Source organism: Biomphalaria glabrata, chromosome 14 (assembly GCF_947242115.1).
Source record: "Biomphalaria glabrata chromosome 14, xgBioGlab47.1, whole genome shotgun sequence".
Lineage (NCBI taxonomy): Eukaryota > Metazoa > Mollusca > Gastropoda > Planorbidae > Biomphalaria > Biomphalaria glabrata.
In genome coordinates, this window is record NC_074724.1 from 30,889,837 (window position 1) to 30,907,733 (window position 17,897).

The 17,897-nt window shown below is 36.5% G+C and overlaps 1 protein-coding gene across 2 annotated transcripts in view; it reads left to right on the plus strand.

The window, feature by feature from the left end:
* The first annotated feature begins 1,423 nt into the window (after positions 1–1,423).
* The window catches only part of LOC106055148 (uncharacterized), an 80,594-nt gene continuing 64,120 nt past the window's right edge, over positions 1,424–17,897 (plus strand). Inside the window, exons 1-9 of one of the 2 annotated variants that reach the window (XM_056011057.1) lie at positions 1,424–1,565; positions 4,264–4,320; positions 5,822–6,015; positions 8,399–8,666; positions 9,970–10,026; positions 10,640–10,854; positions 12,927–13,158; positions 16,187–16,240; positions 17,453–17,643. In XM_056011057.1, coding sequence (XP_055867032.1) covers positions 4,272–4,320; positions 5,822–6,015; positions 8,399–8,666; positions 9,970–10,026; positions 10,640–10,854; positions 12,927–13,158; positions 16,187–16,240; positions 17,453–17,643 — 1,260 coding nt within the window. In that variant the 5' untranslated portion in view covers positions 1,424–1,565; positions 4,264–4,271. The remainder of the gene's footprint in view (positions 1,566–4,263; positions 4,321–5,821; positions 6,016–8,398; positions 8,667–9,969; positions 10,027–10,639; positions 10,855–12,926; positions 13,159–16,186; positions 16,241–17,452; positions 17,644–17,897) is intronic. The other variant, XM_056011058.1, reaches the window with a different exon arrangement.

Genomic DNA, 17,897 nt, shown 5'->3' on the forward strand with positions numbered 1-17,897 from the left:
GTTTGTTTTTCACATCATTTTCTTTAATACACATTTTGGCTTGTGTATGTGTGTTTATTAAGAGGCACACTTTTATTTTCAAAAAAGTTTTTTAAGATATTACTTTAAAATTAAAAACAAAATGAAACGATGATAGACTAAAAATTGATGCAATTATTTGTTTACATTAACATTGGTTTATTTAATGACTGTATGTTATCTCCAGCTATACATACCAAACACTTGCTAATAATAAGTAAAAATATAATATATGTACCATGTTTCTCAGAATACTTCAAGTTAAGTATACATAGACACCATGGTTATTTGCCTAAGTCGCTGGCATTCAAGGTTCATTAAAAAAAAAGCTACGTGCTTATTAAATTATCGTCAAATGATATCTCGCGCCAAAACGTCCCGTCGCCAAAACGGCTCGCGCCAAAACGTCCCGTCGCCAAAACGGCGGCGCCAAAACGTCACGTACCGCGTGGAATGGGTTGCCTGAGCTATCAGTGACTTGGCAGAATTTAGGTCATTGGTTAATATGCATGACTAAATGCATGACGCGTAGGACGTAATCATCTTCTTTTTTTTTTTTGAAGTAACGTCTGTATTAAATAAGATAAGAGTAGTATTTCCATTTCGCCATCAAATCCAATCTTCCATTTGAAAGCCAATGACATCAACTCTTTCTCTCCGTAATTATTTGCCACACTCTGGTGGAATCAACGCTGGTATCGTCAGTTAGGAGAGAAAGAGTTAAGGGTGTGCACTTACTGAAACCCTATTCTTCTGACATTGACATTGTATGTGCAGGATGAACAAAATGTCGAAGCCGGCCCTGGCCTTACCATTGGTCGTTGTGCTGGCCACGTGACAACCTCGTTAACGTCCATAGAAACAGATTATCTTTACATCATCTGTCAAAGATCTAAACATAACTAATTAGCATTCTTATTTATCTTATCTTATATATTACAGACGTTACTTCAAAACAAGAAGATAATTACGTCCTACGCCTTTCACGTGTCAATCTAGTCAAGCATGTTAATCAATGACCTAACTCTACAAGTTGCTGGTTTTCTTGGCTGATTAAGGCAACCCATTTCATTCTTTAATGGCACTAGGGGAGATGGAGCATTTGTACGAATTTGTTTTAGCGTATGGAATAAGAAATGTGCCTCTATCTTTGTGTCTTTCTAATTATTTTATTAAGTTGTGTTTGTATTTAAAGATGACTTTTTTTCTGTCATTTCTATATAGCCAGTTCTGCAGCAGTCAAACAAGGCCCATTTCATACCGGCCCATCGGATATTGGCCAGAAAGGCCCGTATAACCCAGTCCTCCCCCTGCCCAACTCTGACATATTCACGCCAAGAGCGCAGAACTGAAGCTTACATTCAGAGCCATTAGTCGAGCACTAGTATTGAACGTAAACGCACAGGCTGCTAATTGAAAGACACAAATAAACAAGAAAACACGGAGCCACAAGACCTGGTCGCGAGAAGACGTCTGGAATGAAAACCACAAACGCCATACAATCGACCCCCAAACAATCTATTTAACATTCTATTTGGTTCGAATAGGTCTGTTTGCTTAAGTTGCATTATTAACATATCTATTCGAATGATACAAGTCTTTTTTGAAAAAGAAATACATGTTTTGACAGTCTCGTAGATCTAGATCTAATTGCAAACTTTCATTTCTCCTTTATATAATACAGATGTTACTTCAAAAAAGAAGATTACTTCCTACGCGTCATGCTACTAGCCATGCATGTTAACCAATGACTTAAATTCTGCTAAGCCACTGGTTTTCCTGGCTAGCTCAGGCAACCCATTCCATGCTCTAATAGCACTAGGGAAGAAGGAGCATTTCAACATTTGTAAAAATTTGTCCTAGCATATGGAACGAGGAATGTGCCTTTATTTTTGTGTCTTTCAGAGTATTTATTATATTTTTTTTTTATTTGAAGATTATGGTTCAGTGTTTGGTACATGTGATGGGTAATAATAATAATAATAATAATAATAATCTTTATTGTCCGTATGGAAATTTGTCTTACAATTTGTGCATTACACCAAACAAAGAACATAACTATAAGAAACCAAAGTGTACATTCACACCAGACTCATTCATAATTTACATGTGACAAAGTTTATATCAGATTGTTCTTATTTAATGATTTGATTGCCAGGGGAACAAAAGAGTGTTTGTGTCTGTTTGTCTTTGCCATGGGTGTCTTGTATCTCTTTTGTGATGGTAAAATCACAAAATCCTGTCACAAAGGGTGATTCTTTATTTCGAGGATCTTGTTAGCTTTTTTTTATAGATGTTTGTCTCAAACAACTGTCCAAATGGGGTTTGTTTTTTGCCAATGATTTTGCCAGCAGCATTTAGGATTCTATTAAGTTTATTTTTATTTTTAATGCTCAGATTGCCATACCAGGCAGCGATATTGAAACTTAAAATATTGCAGATGTGAGCGTGATAAAACATAGGCAAGGCCTTTTTGCTAACATAAAAACGAGGACAGTTTTCTTAGTAATCGTAATCTTTGCTGCCCTTTTTTGCTTAATATAATCTAGTGCCATTAGAGCATGGAATGGGTTGCCTGAATCAGCCTCGAGCACCAAATACTTAGTAGAGTTTAAGTCACCGATTTATATGCATGACTAGGACTAGAAAGATACACGAGAAGCATAGGACGTAATTATCTTCACATTTGAAGTAGGCCTAACGTCTGTAATTTATAAGATAAGAAACAAGGAAGGAAGTAGACCTACCCCTAAATCTATCTAGAATGAGAATCTTTTGATTATCCTAGTTCCTTATAGATATAACACTATATTATTACCCAGATCTAGATATAGTAATGGGGGCGAGGTGGCTGTGCTGTTAAGCGCTTGGCTTCCAAACATGGGGTCGTGGGTTTGAAATTCTGGACTTTTGGGACGCCCCTGAGTTCACCTAAATCCACTTTTTCTTTTTACAAAGCTTATATCAACTCACTCGGACTGTCCGTCTGTCTGTCTGTCTGATAAAAAGTTTGTACACGTTATTTCTCCATACTCATCTCGGGTCAAGCTGAAATTTTGCACAAGTATTTCTTTTACCTGAGAAGAATCAATACAAAAAACAAAAACAAAAAAAACAACAATTAGTTAATTAACTATTGGTAATAAATTATTTATTTGGTATTTCGAACAAGGGGGAAAGAAATTGTAATTGACTGAAGGGTTGGTATAAGTTGAATTAGTCCCCTTTATAGGTCTGAGTCTTAGTGAACACAAACCTGAAAAATAGGACAAGACTATAGAAACAATACATAAGTATACAATCTTCCATGTTCATAAGCTTCCACTAGCAGAGTGGTTACCGTGTTCACATGAGAAGCCTGAGAAGGTCTCCCCACCCCCCTTTTTTAAAATATATTTATGCTTTTTTTTAGTCGAGATCTATTACAAATTTAACTACATGACTGATCCAAACTAACTGATAAAAGTATGCTTAATATAAGCTTTGTTTTTTTTTTTAAAGTATTTTTACAAAATATTTTTCTTGTTTCAACATAAATACGTACAGGAGTAAATTATCTTTTCTTTTGAAGGAACGTCTGTAATTTATAAGATAAGATATTTGCCAGTCCTGATAATGTTTGAGACTCTTAAGGCCTCAGTCACATAGAGTTTGATGATGAGGATGATTACGAATTAATCAACAAAATGTTGTTTTTTTGGTGTTTTTTTTTCAAATCTTATATTAACTCAAACTGTCTGTCTTTCTGTCTGTCTTATACATTTTTATTTTAAATACTATTTTTTTCGACACCCATTCTCGGATCAAGTTGAAACTTTTACAAATTTATTGTACCTAACAAAACATGATTCAATCAATAAAATAAATCATTAATTATAAGTAAATAATTATTTTTTTTTTGGTATCGCATAAGGAAAATAAATGCTAATTAGATATGTGGCTGTATATATGGAATTATTCCCCTAATTAAGTTTTGCACATATTTCCCCCTTCTTTCAATTCTCGGATTAAGTTGAATTTATCATTATTCAAAGTTGCTGACAATACATGAATCAATGCAAAATATTAACCAGTTAGTTAATTAATAAGTCGAAATTAATTAATTAATTAAAGTTTTATAATAGAAAACGGAGCATATAACTACAGTATTGAGATATATGACAGTGATTTTGAGTTTCTTCCCTAAAATAAACTTTTAACAAAATTTTTCTTGTTTTTTAATCTACATGCACATTGCTGGAACAGAGTTGACCATGCTTCTGGTAATTTTACTGATGCATGTCATAGTGACACTGGTGAGAGGTCAGTCACAATGTTAAGTTAATTATGACAAAGTGAAACTGTCAGTATGATGTCAGTTGTCAGTATGGTGTCAGTTGTGATGGAAAGTTAGTTAGGACAAAGCTATCATGTCAATAAAGTTACTAAGCGAAGTTAATTTGGTGGCCACAAATATAAAATCGATGGACACCGAAAATATTAAATTAGGAAAAAAAACAACAACAACACGCAATTTATAAAAAAACCTACCTGTATGATCATAGGAGGTGCGGTGGCTGGGGGTCCTGTGATCGAATCCTGGTGAAGACTGGGACTTTTTAATTTCGGGATCTTTGGGGGCCTCTGAGTTTACCCAGATATAATGGGTACCTGACATTAGTTGGGGAAAAGTAAAGTCAGTTGATCGTTGTGCTGGCTACATGACACCATTGTCAACCGTAGGCAACAGAAACAGATGACATTAACATCATCTGTTAGATCTAGACTCTGGAGCTTAGAACTAGACTAGTAGGCTACCTATGAAGAGGGCCCGAGAATCAGCGAGACAAAGAGTTTCAAGCTTTTACTTTTGTGAATTTATTCTTGAAATTTTATTGTGTGCAAACGATTTATTTGTGTTTTGATATTTGAATGACTTCTATGGATGGTCGAGAGGCTAGGTATTCTTGAACTTGGCTCGGCTTGGCTACCTATAAAGCGGACTCGAGGTTCGACATCCGACGCGATCTGAGTGCCTAAAGGCAGCACTGAAAACCTCCCAGATATCCCCCCTCCCCCCACTGGTCCACAAATGAGATTGGACCAAAGCGCTCTTACGCTATAAACATGAAAGTAGCGCTATAGAAAAACTATAATTTATTTTTTATTTAGTTCTGAGATTTTTTTGTTTTACCGAAACAATATTCTTCCGCCATACAATAAACTTATGGTCATCTACTTTAACTTCTGAGGTCAAGATACAATCTGACCGCCATTGTAACAATTATCATTACCACGATTGATAATTATTAACTGATTATTACTATTATTTTTACATAATATAACTTACGGGCATATAGATTCTTTTAGTATTTCAAGGGGTTGAGACTTGTAAACAGAGAAGTATTATAATTGCTGTTATGAGTATTATTATTCTCTTAAGGTGTCACATTTAGCAAATGTTGAAAGTCAAAATCTACAAACCATTTATTAACTCCCTTTGTCTGTCTGTCTGTCTGTCTGCCTGTCTGATACAAATCTTAAGCACGTTATTTCTTTATCGTCTTATTCTCCAATTGAAACTGTATAGTTATTTATTGTCGATGACAACACAGGCATCAATAAAAAAAATTTGTAAATTAATTAGAGTTAATTTATTAATTTTTGTCTTACCTATAAAAAGGGAGATGAATCTTGCAATAGTGAGACGCATGGTTGTAATTGTGCGTTTTTCCCATTTATAAGCTTTGTTTTTTTTGTTAAAGTATTTTTTATAATTTTCTTTTTTTTTTCTCTATCTAACCCATTTTTCCTTTGTGTACAGGATCACCATGGCAACCAAGTGTCACCATGTGGCATTTTCTAGCCTCTAAGTCAGGCTGCCCTAACGGACTTGTTGCTGGCGTGGACCGTTTGAACATCAGAATCACGGTGAACTCTTCAGAAAATGATAGTTGGCACGTGAACAGAGACTTCGGCCTCATTCGAACCTCGCCCGATAAGAGTGCTGTGGAGTTGGTAAACACATTTATTTTTTTTCCCTCACGGCTTTTGTGATAACACAATAAGTCATAGAAAAATACTATAGAGGTATCATGTGACCTTCTTGTGACGATCTTTTCCCCTTGCAAACTTATTATCTGACTAATGGAGATTTACACGATAAATGAAACACTGTGGCACTAAATTAAGCCTCAATGTTACCAACTAAAATTCTTGACATAAATATGGGTATCTCCGGGGGGGGGGGGGGGGAGATTTGGGTTGCCTCTTAGAGTGAGCAGTGATGACAGCCCTGTGCCTTTATTTTGCTTATATTTTCGATAAACAGATTATATATCCGTGAATAGTTATTCTAAATCTTCATTCTGTATTTATACTTGTCATCACGGTCCATGACTTTGCTACATTTGTGGTAGTCAGAAGTACACGTACGTATAGCATGAAGTTTATGTAGGTTTAGACACTAGAACAGACACACAATAGAGCAGTTAGATTTATAACAAACGAATATTTACATTTGATTACAGTAAAACATTTAGAAAAAATCACAAAACTTAGAAACCCTTCAGGATAGAAGACTTAATAGTAAAGTAGCAATTATACATAAAGCATTAAACCATAATCATCAAATACAAAAACAAAACCTAATAAAATATTTAGAAAGGCTCAACAATAAAGGCACATTCCTTATTCCATGTGCTAGAACAAATTTCTACAAATTCTCCTTCGTCTCTAGTGCTATTGGAGTATGAAGTGGGTTGCCTGAGTCAGCCAGAAAAACCAGTAACTTGGCAGAATTTACGTCATTGATTAACATGCATGACTAGATTGACCAAGGAACACGCGTAGGACGTAATCATCTTTTTTAAAAAAAAGTAACGTCTATATTTCATAAGATAAGATAAGATAAGATAAGAAAAGAACCTTGACACTATCTCACAAACTCAGCTTATCAAAAACCTACTACTTGAAAGTTCGACAATTTATCGTAATAAAAGAAGAATTGATTATCTATGTCCCTGTGCCAAGGGCCGGTCTTAGATGATTCAAATATGCTCCGCTATATTTGAGATTCGATACAAGTTTCGCAATGTTTTAGTCCTGTGCGAGGCCCCCACCAATCGGAGGTCCTAGGCGGCTGCCTAGTTTGCCTATTCCTATGGCCGGCCCTTCAGTGTGCTTAATATCTCGTCTTGCTGTGCCGCGTTATTGCTCTCAAGACTTAAGGACTGAGTGGCTTTGCAAAAAATGGATTAAAATTTAAAAAAAAAATAAGGCTTGTCCGAAGATTAATGAAGAATGCAGTATTCCAGTGACTTCGCAAGAGGCGCGGTGGCTGAGTGGTAAAGCGCTTTGCCACATGACACCCTCGTTAACCGTGGGCCACAGAAACAGATGACCCTTACATCATCTGCCATATAGACCACAAGGTCTGAAAGGGGAACTTCACTTACGCAGCTCTAGCTGTGACCTACATATTTTGCCTCATTCAACGCATCGTTCTTCAACTTCTGTGGCTTCTTATTGATCTAAGATTGATTAAAAGAGACATACAAGTGAGATTGATTAAAAGAGACTTAAAAGTGAGATTAAAAGAGATATAAAAGTGGCATAGTCTCTCCTTTAGAGTCTCCTTTAACAAGTTCTAAAGAAATGAACTATTCATTCTTAAACACTGCCAGGGTCGAAATTCATTGTATTCTTTTTATTATCATTATTATTATTATTTCCTTATTTTAATAATTTGTGCTCCTATTAGCCCTAAAAAGAACCCATTACCAAAGGGTATCAATAATATCTCTCAAAATGAGACAATTAGGTGATAATGTATTAATCTTTATTGGGATAATAAATCTATTTCACGAGTGACAATCTATTAATCTCAGGAGTAAAAATCATTTTTTCTCATGTACCATAATCTATCAAACTCATGTATGATAATGTATCAGTATAAGGTATGATAATCTATCAATCTCACTCATGACAATCTATTGATCTCAGGTATGATAGTCTATTAATCAGGTATGACAATGTATCAATCTCAGGTAAAATAATATATCAATCTCATGTGTGCTAATCTATCAATCTCAGGTATAATAATTTATCAATCTCAGGTATGATAATCTATCAAACTCAGGTATAATAATCTATCAATCTCAGGTATGATAATCTATTAATCTCAGGTATGACAATCTATCGATCTGTCAATCTATCGATCTCAGGTAAGATAATATTTCAATATCAGGTATAACAATCTCAAGTATGACAATGTATCAATCTCAGGTATGATAATTTATCAATCTCAGGCATGGCAATCTATCAATCTTACTTTCTCAGGTAGGATAATCTATCTCTTGTGTCTTCATCTCAGCCGCTACAAATAATCTATCTATTCTAGGTGTGCCTTTACACCCTTAACGAAGCCAATCGATGCAAGGTGAGTAAAGGTGTCTTCGCAGTACACAGCTGCCAATGCTTCAATCATCTCAGATTCCATGGGCAGCTGCTCTTCCTTGCAGAGCTCTCTGTTCAGAAGAAGGACCAGAAGGACGCCTACGCCTTCTTCTGGAAGTTCGCCAACGCCACTACAAGTTCGCCCGTAGAATACGCCAATGCAACCAATACATATGCTGGCAAAAGATGGAAACTGCCGGAGTGGATTTTCGGTAATAAGAGGCGCGGTGGCTGCGTGGTTAAGCGCTTGGCTTCCAAACCAGGGGTCCTGTTTTCGAATCTCGGTGGAGTTTGATTTTCGGGATCTTTAGGGCGTCTCTGAGTCCACTCAGTTCTAATGGGTGTCTGTCATTAGTTGGGGGGAAAGCAAAGGCGGTTGGTCGTTGTGCTGCCCACAGGACACCTTTGTTAATCGTGGTCAAAAGAAAAAAAGATTACTTTTACACCATTTGCCCTATAGATACAAGGTCTGAAAGGGGAACCTTACTTTTTACTTTCTTTTACGTAATAATGGAAAGTGAATGCGAATAGTTATTAGTTTGGAATAGAGTTGACCATTTTCATGTATACTGTAGTCTAGGATAGTGTTTTTAAAAACAGTGATTTGAGTACAGTTTATGGTACGCCAAGTCATGCAAAGCGATACTTTTGTGGTGCCTTTAATTTCCACACTTTGATGTCTCAACCATTTCGTTTTTTTTTTTTGCAAAGCTGATATCAACTCACTTTGTCTGTCTGTTTGTCTGTCTGTCTAGTACAAAGATTGTAAACGTTTTTTCTCCCACATCCATTCTCAGATTAAGTTGAACCTTATACAATTATTCATGCATAGACAAGACCTGAATCAATAAAAAAAAAATAAACCAATAAGTCAATTAATTATTGGTAATTTATTATCTTGTTTGATACTAACAAGAGATATTAATCCTTCAGTATTCACAGATATCACTAAATATGTAGTGTTTGGTCCCCTTAGATAATTGTTATTTATCCCACACTCCTTTACAGATCAAGTAGAAACTTTTTAAAAATGTGTACCTAACAAAGCATGAATCAATTAAAAAATTTAACTTATTTATTTCATTTTTTTTTATAACGAAGAGAAACAACATCTACATAAATATAGTTGTAAGTGCAAAGTTCTTCCCCTTAGATTAGAATTTTAAAAAAATCTACTTAATAATATTTATGTGAATGGAATGGGTTGCCTGAGCCAGCCAGGAAAACCAATGGCTTGGCAGAATTTAAGTCATTGGTTAACATGCATGACGTAAGATGTAGTCATCTTTTTTTTTTAAGTAACGTCTGTATTATATAAGATAAGATAAGAAGATAAGGGTTGACGCACTGCTTGAATCCGGAGCTGCATTTATATAAATATAAATTACACATTACTGAAAATGTTTATTACAACAATTGGTTATCATTTAGTTTGAAAGTTATTTAAAATGTGGTTTTATTTATTTACATGTTAATTAATTAACAAGAAGAAACAAATAGAATTTCTTTTTCCAGATACAGTCAACGAATGTAAAGTAGCAAAAAGGCGGATAAAAAGACAAGTCAGTGAAAGTAAGTTTGGAAACTCTTCTGACTGTCTTCTATGGCCAGTCTCTATTTTGTCTTCTATGGCCAGTCTCTATTTTGTCTTCTATGGCCAGTCTCTATTTTGTCTTCTATGGCCAGTCTCTATTTTGTCTTCTATGGCCAGTCTCTATTTTGTCTTCTATGGCCAGTCTATATTCTGTCATCTATGACCAGTCTCTATTTTGTCTTTCAGATAGTTTTCTATGACCAGCTTCGTCTTCTATGACCAGTATCTAATCTGTTTTCTATGACAAGCTTTCTGTTGTCTATGACCTATGAATATCTAGATCTAGTTCTAGATGTACATATAATGAAAGTACCAATAAATAATTATACAAATTACCAATTCTACAATGTAGCTCTGGCACAGTGCATATCAACGATAGCAGCGCTGGTACGTCGAACTGGCGGTACCAAAGTACGAGTTCGCTACTAGGCTTGAGCAAAATTTTATTCTATATTTATTCTATACGGAGGTATTGTTTTTTTTTAAAAGAATGTATTTTTAATTTTCCCCTTGTTTTGTTTGTAATGTATTTTATCTGCAAATAAATAAAATATATATTAGCGAAAAAAAAAATTACAATCTCTTTTTCAGTGTCTATCGCTTTCAGGCCTAGATTAGTTATGATGCCATACACGAGCTCCGAAATCCGCCCTCAGTATAAGTGTATCTATGGACTGACCAACGGTATGGGTAAACTTTTCGTCAGGGTGATGATCGAGGCTTCCAACGATTGGCGCATCTACGCGGAGTATGGCTTCGTCAGACACAATATACAGTATGTTAATGATCTGTCAAAAGCCACTTTGGTGAGTCTAGATCGCTGGTTGAACACCATATAAACTCCAGGTTCATGTTGTAGTATTCTTTCTTTTTCATAAAATTTTTAAAAGTTAATTTTTTCAATCGTGCTTTTTTTTTAAAAAATTAATGTTTCAAATTTTATGCATACTTACAATCTTAAGATCTGACATCAAGACTCTTTAACAAAGTGATGATTTACTATCATTCTCAGCCTCACTGTGGCGCTCTGGTGTTTTTGTTTTCTTTTATATATTATCTATCTATCTATATATATATATATAGTGCTTTTTTGTAAAAAAAAAAAAAATAAGTAGGTGCCGGTACTCAGTAGTTGATTGCCTAACATTTAACTACTAAAAATTAATAATATAGCCTATGTTTGTACAAAATAAAAATAAAAAAAAAAAAAGGTGACGATACCGTCACTAAAAAGCCATGTATATATAAAAATAAATAAATAAATAAATAAATATATATATATATATATATATATATATATATATATATATATATATATATATATATATAAACCAAAATCTTGACACTGACTGAATCACTAATTCTCCCACTAATGGTTAACAAAATTACGTAAATGTACACTGTTACTACCTACCGTTTCTTGGCAAAATTAAGCTAAAAGAAGAAATGATCGAACTTTTGAGGTCCCCCCCCCCGACCAGTGCAAGTTCTGATAACAAAAATTAGAGACACAAGAAACGGATGGTGATATAGTTTAACCAGAATATTAACCACTTTACCATACTAGTTGCTTATTCTATGCTTAGACTAGATGAACTAGATAATAGCCCAGTACTCTGTAGTCAGCACTCTAGATCTAAAGAAAACGTATCACCGAATTCCCATTAGAGGGGAAGAAAGACTTTCATAAACTTCGAGGCAAGAAGGAAACTCTATCACATGGGTTCTCAACCTGTGGAACGCGACCCTCTTGGGGGTCGATTGACGATTTGCCAGGGGTCGCCTAAGACCATCGAAAATATGGATTGTTATTGCCAATTCTTCTATTGCTGTATGTGTGTGTGTGTGTGGGGGGGGGGGGTCGCGGCAGAGTGAGGGATTGTAATAAGGGGTCGCCGAGCTTAAAAGGTTGAGAACCGCTGCCCTATCAGTTCGAGACCAATCGTTATAGTAGGGCCTTAACACTGACCTGCAACGTCACAACCTGTGGGCTGTGGAAACCAATAGCTCGTTGCCACGTCGTACAGGCCTGTACGATCAAACAATATGGTCGGCCAGTGGTCCTCCTTTCTCGAAAAGCGAAACAAGGCATATGCTTATGGGATGGTGGAATCTTAACGACGTGTACCTACAGTTACACAGAACGTAGCAGCCGACACTTTCAGCAGAAATCAGCCCAGTCACTGCAATGACTTAAATCTACTGCTGACTAGTTTGTGTGTCTCCCATGGTGTACCTTGGGTCTTACATTTCGTGAGAGGAAAGAATCGATCTTTCTCTTTGCTATGACGTTAGAACAGTGATTGACCAATTCAGGACGTGGTGCTAAACCAACATGGGAATTAATTAAAGCCACGCAACCATTCGAAAGAATATGCATGGACTTTAAGGGGCCTCTTCCTTCTAATTCACGAAATAGATATGTATCTGGCTATAATCAAGTAACTTTCTCGGTTCCATTTCACTTTCCCCTGTCCTGATATATCATCCGCAAGGTTATTAAGTGTCTCTGGCTACCCTCACACGTCCATACCGACAGAAGTACTTATTTTATGTCCACAGACGTGCAGAAGTATCTTGCATTAACTCACTTTGTCTGTCTGCCTGTCTGGACTCTTTTGCATGCTTATTCTCCCACTATCCATGCTTTGGGTTAAGCTACAATTTAGCATATATATTCATCGTCGAAGACAATGCATGAAGCGATCAAAATAATTCAACCAATTAGTAAATAAATTAGTGTTAAATTAACTAATTTTTGTTTTAGATAGAAAAAAGGGGAGGTAAACGTTGCAGCATTGTGAGTTATGGAAGCGATATCGGAGTGCTTTCTCTTGTATCCTATTTCATAACGTCATGTATTTTTTTTTAAATTCAGCTGTGTAGTGTAAAGTTTACATCGCCGACATCGACGGTGAAAACAGAAGACCGCTCTGGGTGCTGCAGCTGTAGCATGACAAACGTCGAAGACGGCACCATGGCAACGCTAGCGATAAATGTGATGAGGTCGTATCAGCTGTATCCCATGTCTTTCTACTGGCAGAAGAACATCGGTGGCAAAACGTACAAAGTCTTCAGCCCCAAGTATTTCATCAGAGAGACAATCTTTAGTAAGTCCTCTTATTAACGGCCCTAAGAGAGAAAGGTCCTAGAGCAGCGGTTCTCAACCTTTAAAGCTCGGCGACCCCTTTTTTACAATTCCTCACTTTGCCGCGACCCCCCCCCCACACCTTCACACACACAGCAGTAGAAGAGTAGACAAAAACAATCCATATTTTCGATGGTCTTAGGCGACCCCTGGCAAATCGTCAATCGACCCCCAAAGGGGTCGCGATCCACAGGTTGAGAACCCCTGGTCTAGAGATTGGAAAACGAAACGAACCGAGCTCGAACTTCAATTATGACCGAACCGAACCTGAAATGATCGGTACGAACAGAACCGAACGTACTGTCCTTACCTTAACCCAGTGTTTCCCAAACTTTTCACATATATGTACCCCTTATATATATATTTTGTGTGTGTGTGCTCAGATGACATTTACAAATAATATGGTCCCCTGGTTGTTAATTTTAAATCTGAGATGCTGTTTCAAATCTAACAGTCTTTTTTTTTTGTTTTGTTTCTTCATCTTAATGTCCACAAGTGCTGAAAAAAACAAATTTCACATAAATATGAGAAAGAAAGAGGCAAGGTCTATTTCATAACCTTTTCAGTTAAAACCAGCTACTGATGTTTCATTTGTAACCAGAAAAGTACAAGCATTTTGTTTACTTTTTAAGACTCGTCTAAAGCTAATTACAACAAATGCTCTTCTTCTGCATGCGGCCAACCTTCTGGCATGAATGTTGGGTTAATGTGAAATGTATTCCATTCAATATTATTTGTTTGTAAATTAGGTAAATAGTTTTTTAAGCTCATTTACGAACTATCGTGCTGTCTTACGCATTTCAGACTATCAGCATTTATCTTAGTAGCCGACTATTTAAAAAAAAATTTTAAAGTCTTTTTCTCTGTTACCAACTCTCTTTTACAATGAATTTAGTTTTGAGTTGGCCGCATTCACTTTATCTTGACCGTAAAACAAATCATTTTTCTTCTCCTTGTAGCGATAAGCGGAGGCAGCTTAAAAAGAAAAAAACAGAGAATATATCTGCTAAATATGCTAGTTTACAAAGCCATTTCCAGCCATGCAAACCAATCTCAACTCAAATCTGTCATTAAGGAAATATCGAAGTTCATATTGTATGTTATAATGATTGATTGGCTGCCTCGACCTTCGCTAAGGCCAAGAGTTTGGGAAAACCATAAGCTAACTATGGTGACTAAAATGGAAGTCTACAAGGCATGCGTTATGAGTACACTGCTGTATGGCAGTGAATCATGGACCACCTACGCAAAGCAAGAGAGAAAACTGAACTCATTCCATTTGAGATGTCTCCGTAGGATCTTGTAAATCACATGGAAAGTCTCAATACTGAGATCCTTGCGCGATCAGGTATTCCCAGCATCTTTACAGCCTTCAGACAACGCCGTTTGCGCTGGCTTGGACATGTTCGCCGGATGGAGGACAAGCGCATCCCGAAAGTCATCCTCTACTGACAACTCGCGACTGGCAGAAAAAAAAATGGTCGCCCCCAACTCCGTTACATAGATGTAATAAAACGTGACCTCAAATCAGTGAACATCAATGCTGACTATTGGCAAGTCATAACTCTAGACCGCACCAGATGGAGAGAGACAGTGACCAAGAAAGCTATGGACAGTGAAAGTACATGGGTCTCAGCTCAGGAAGAAAAACGTACAATGCGAAAAATGGCCAGCTCCTCTACCACCGAAGCAAAAGACGACTTAACCTGCGCTATCTGTGGACGGGAGTGTCTCTCCAAAATAGGGCTCCACAGCCACATGAGGAAGTGTGCTCTGAGATGAACCATAGTCGTTCTACGACTGAAGGAGGCCAATGAATTCTATGTTCAAATGATTGATTTAGAATTTCTCCACAATAAACACCGTAATATGAAGCTGTGTATGACTTTTTCATTTCTTCACAGACTTGCAGTGGTGCATTCAAAGGACGGTTTTAAATGTAATTAACTATTATCACGCTTTCATCCAGAACTTTCTTATGCTAAGTGGGCATCTTACATGTTGCCTCTCTATGTATGCCGCAATATGTGGATATGACTATTGGGGCTACATTCCCGATTCAACCTCCACTTGAACCCACGGTAACTTTGCCCCCCCTCCCTAAAATGCTGTGCAATACTAGGAGTTACAAGACGTGGCAGTCCTGTTCTTTTTAAACCTCACATATGGAAATGAAGCGTAACATTTCTTCTGAGTGACGTGACATTGTTGTGGTTGTTTTAGTAATAATTATAAAGTAGATCTAGGTCTAAATGAAGTCTTCTTAATAAACCATGGAGTTCGCTTTCAACCAAAAACAACTTAAAATAACTTGTATAAATGACTTGATAAAACGGTATATAACTTGATAAATAATATTTAATCCAAAACGAAGGGGCACAGTCCAAATGTCAACAGTTCTACTAAAGTTGATGTCTCGCCATTAAAGAGGAGTGAGTCGTTCTTCAGTCTGTAACCGTCAAAATTATCCCATCATTCCTTATTCAGTTAATATCCCATAATTCCCTAGTTCCGTCTAAAAAGGTCTATTTATAGTCTCGTCAAATTCCAAATTAAACTAAACCTATAACAACATCATTCTATTTACACTTCTCTCGTTAACAAAACTAGCAAGCCACTAGACATCTGTCTGAACACGCAGACGACCTTACGAAGATCTCAACACACTCTACTGCCTGGAATATTGTTTTCAACACTTCAGTACAGGCTCCTTCACACCATTTAATTTAACTTTATTTTTTTTCTGTGCTTCGCTTACTAAGAAAAATAGTGCGTTGTAGACCCAAAGTAGAAAATTTATCCCTGAAGCGTAGAATGCAGGTAAACGCTTGTCACCAGGGACGGAGTCATGGAAAGAGCTTGCAGCTATTTCTCAGAACCCTTTAGCTATATATGACGGCGCGAAAATAATTATTTTTGTGTGCCCAAGTAAAAATTCGAGAGACCTTGCTGTAGATATATCCTCAAATGATTTGACGATTTCTTTACAGATTCAAAAGATGAATGCACGCGTTTTGGTGATTCGCAAAAAGTAAAATTAGCAGGTGAGTGTTATGTGTGTGTAAGACACAGCGCAAGTAGGTTACAGTGTAGGGCACAATCTCTAAAACAATTCCTTGTTTATTAATTTAGAGTAAAATTTACAGTATATATATATATATATATATATATATATATATATATATATATATATATATATATAATTCCTGGCAGATGACTTACCTATCCCTAGATTTCACATTAGAGTTTGACGAAAAATACAAACATGTAACCTGTTAGGCCTATTACTTTACTTGCGCCTAGAACTAATAGCCGTGTTAAGACCGCAGTGGTTTCATTTAACAATTTTTTTTTCACAATTTTAACCCAATATGTTTTTTTAAAGCCACATTCAAATGTCTACAGTAAAAAAAAAATATACGCACTTCCGCTTTAAGCACTTATTTATTAACACATTGTTTTTGACAATTCTGAAAAAATTGAAACCTGCCTTTTTAACTGCCTCAGCGGACCTTTTCGGGGGCCGATTTTGAGATTGTGTTTCCACACAAACTGTCTTTGTAACCTTGTTTATATTTATCTTGTTTGCCGTTTTAAATGGAATGGTCCACATCGTCAATTAAACATTTAAAACTGAAATTGAAATAAAGCGAATAAGAATAGTCGCATAAAGATCTCGAGGAGATGTACATGTGACAGGATCGGATTTCAATAATTGGAGGCCCGGCGGCGAAGACGTAGCTATGGTATTTGATGCCCGGTAATGCAGATTCTCTTGATACCCGCTAAAAACAAAAAAACAGAAGAAAAAAAGAAATAAATCGGTGAAGAGCCTTTTTTCCCCAAAGTAATATGTATTCATTGTTAAAGTGGAGGCGCGTAGGTGTAGTGGTAAAGGCTTGACTTCCTAACCTGAGGTCCCGGGTTCGAATTCTGGTGAGGACTAGGATTGTTAATTTCTGGATCTTAAGGGCGCCTCTGAGTCGACCCAGCTTTAATGGGGTTCCTGACAGTAGGTAAGGAAAAGTAAAGACGGCTGGTCGTTATGCTGGCCACATAACACCCTAGTTAACCGTGGGCCACAGAAACAGATGCCCTATAGAACGCAAGATCTGTAATAGGAACTTTACTTTTTTTTTTTTTTGGGTCAGATTAATAAAGTAGGAATGGATTAAAAAAAAATACAAAATCTTATTTTTTTAAATATAAATTCTGGTGACTCTACTTTAACCATCTCTATCTTTTACCATGAACAGCGTATGAACCTAAGAAGACCCTGGAAATGGCTCCCTACATCAGCCCTCAGACGACCTGTCCTTACGGACTTCTGGCCTTTATGGACATCTTATTAATACGCGCCTACCTCAACGTTGGGAGCGATAAAAGCTGGCTGTTGGGCAAATATGTCGGATTTCAACGTCACATGCCGGACAACACACTGGAAACTGTTAAGTTTTTTCTGTGTTTTTTTTTTCTGTTTACAAATTATAATATTGATCAGTTCCCACATCCTTTCATCAATAAAGCGATCTGTGTGTGTACTTTGTTGTTTTAAACTATTTCGCTTTTGCAGCTTGCAAAATGTTTTCATCCTGTTAAAAATCAACACAAAATTTAAAAAAAAAAAGAACATCGAAAACACGGGTTGATGGATTCATTTCTCGAAAACGGCTCTAACGATTTTCGTAGAAATTTGACAAC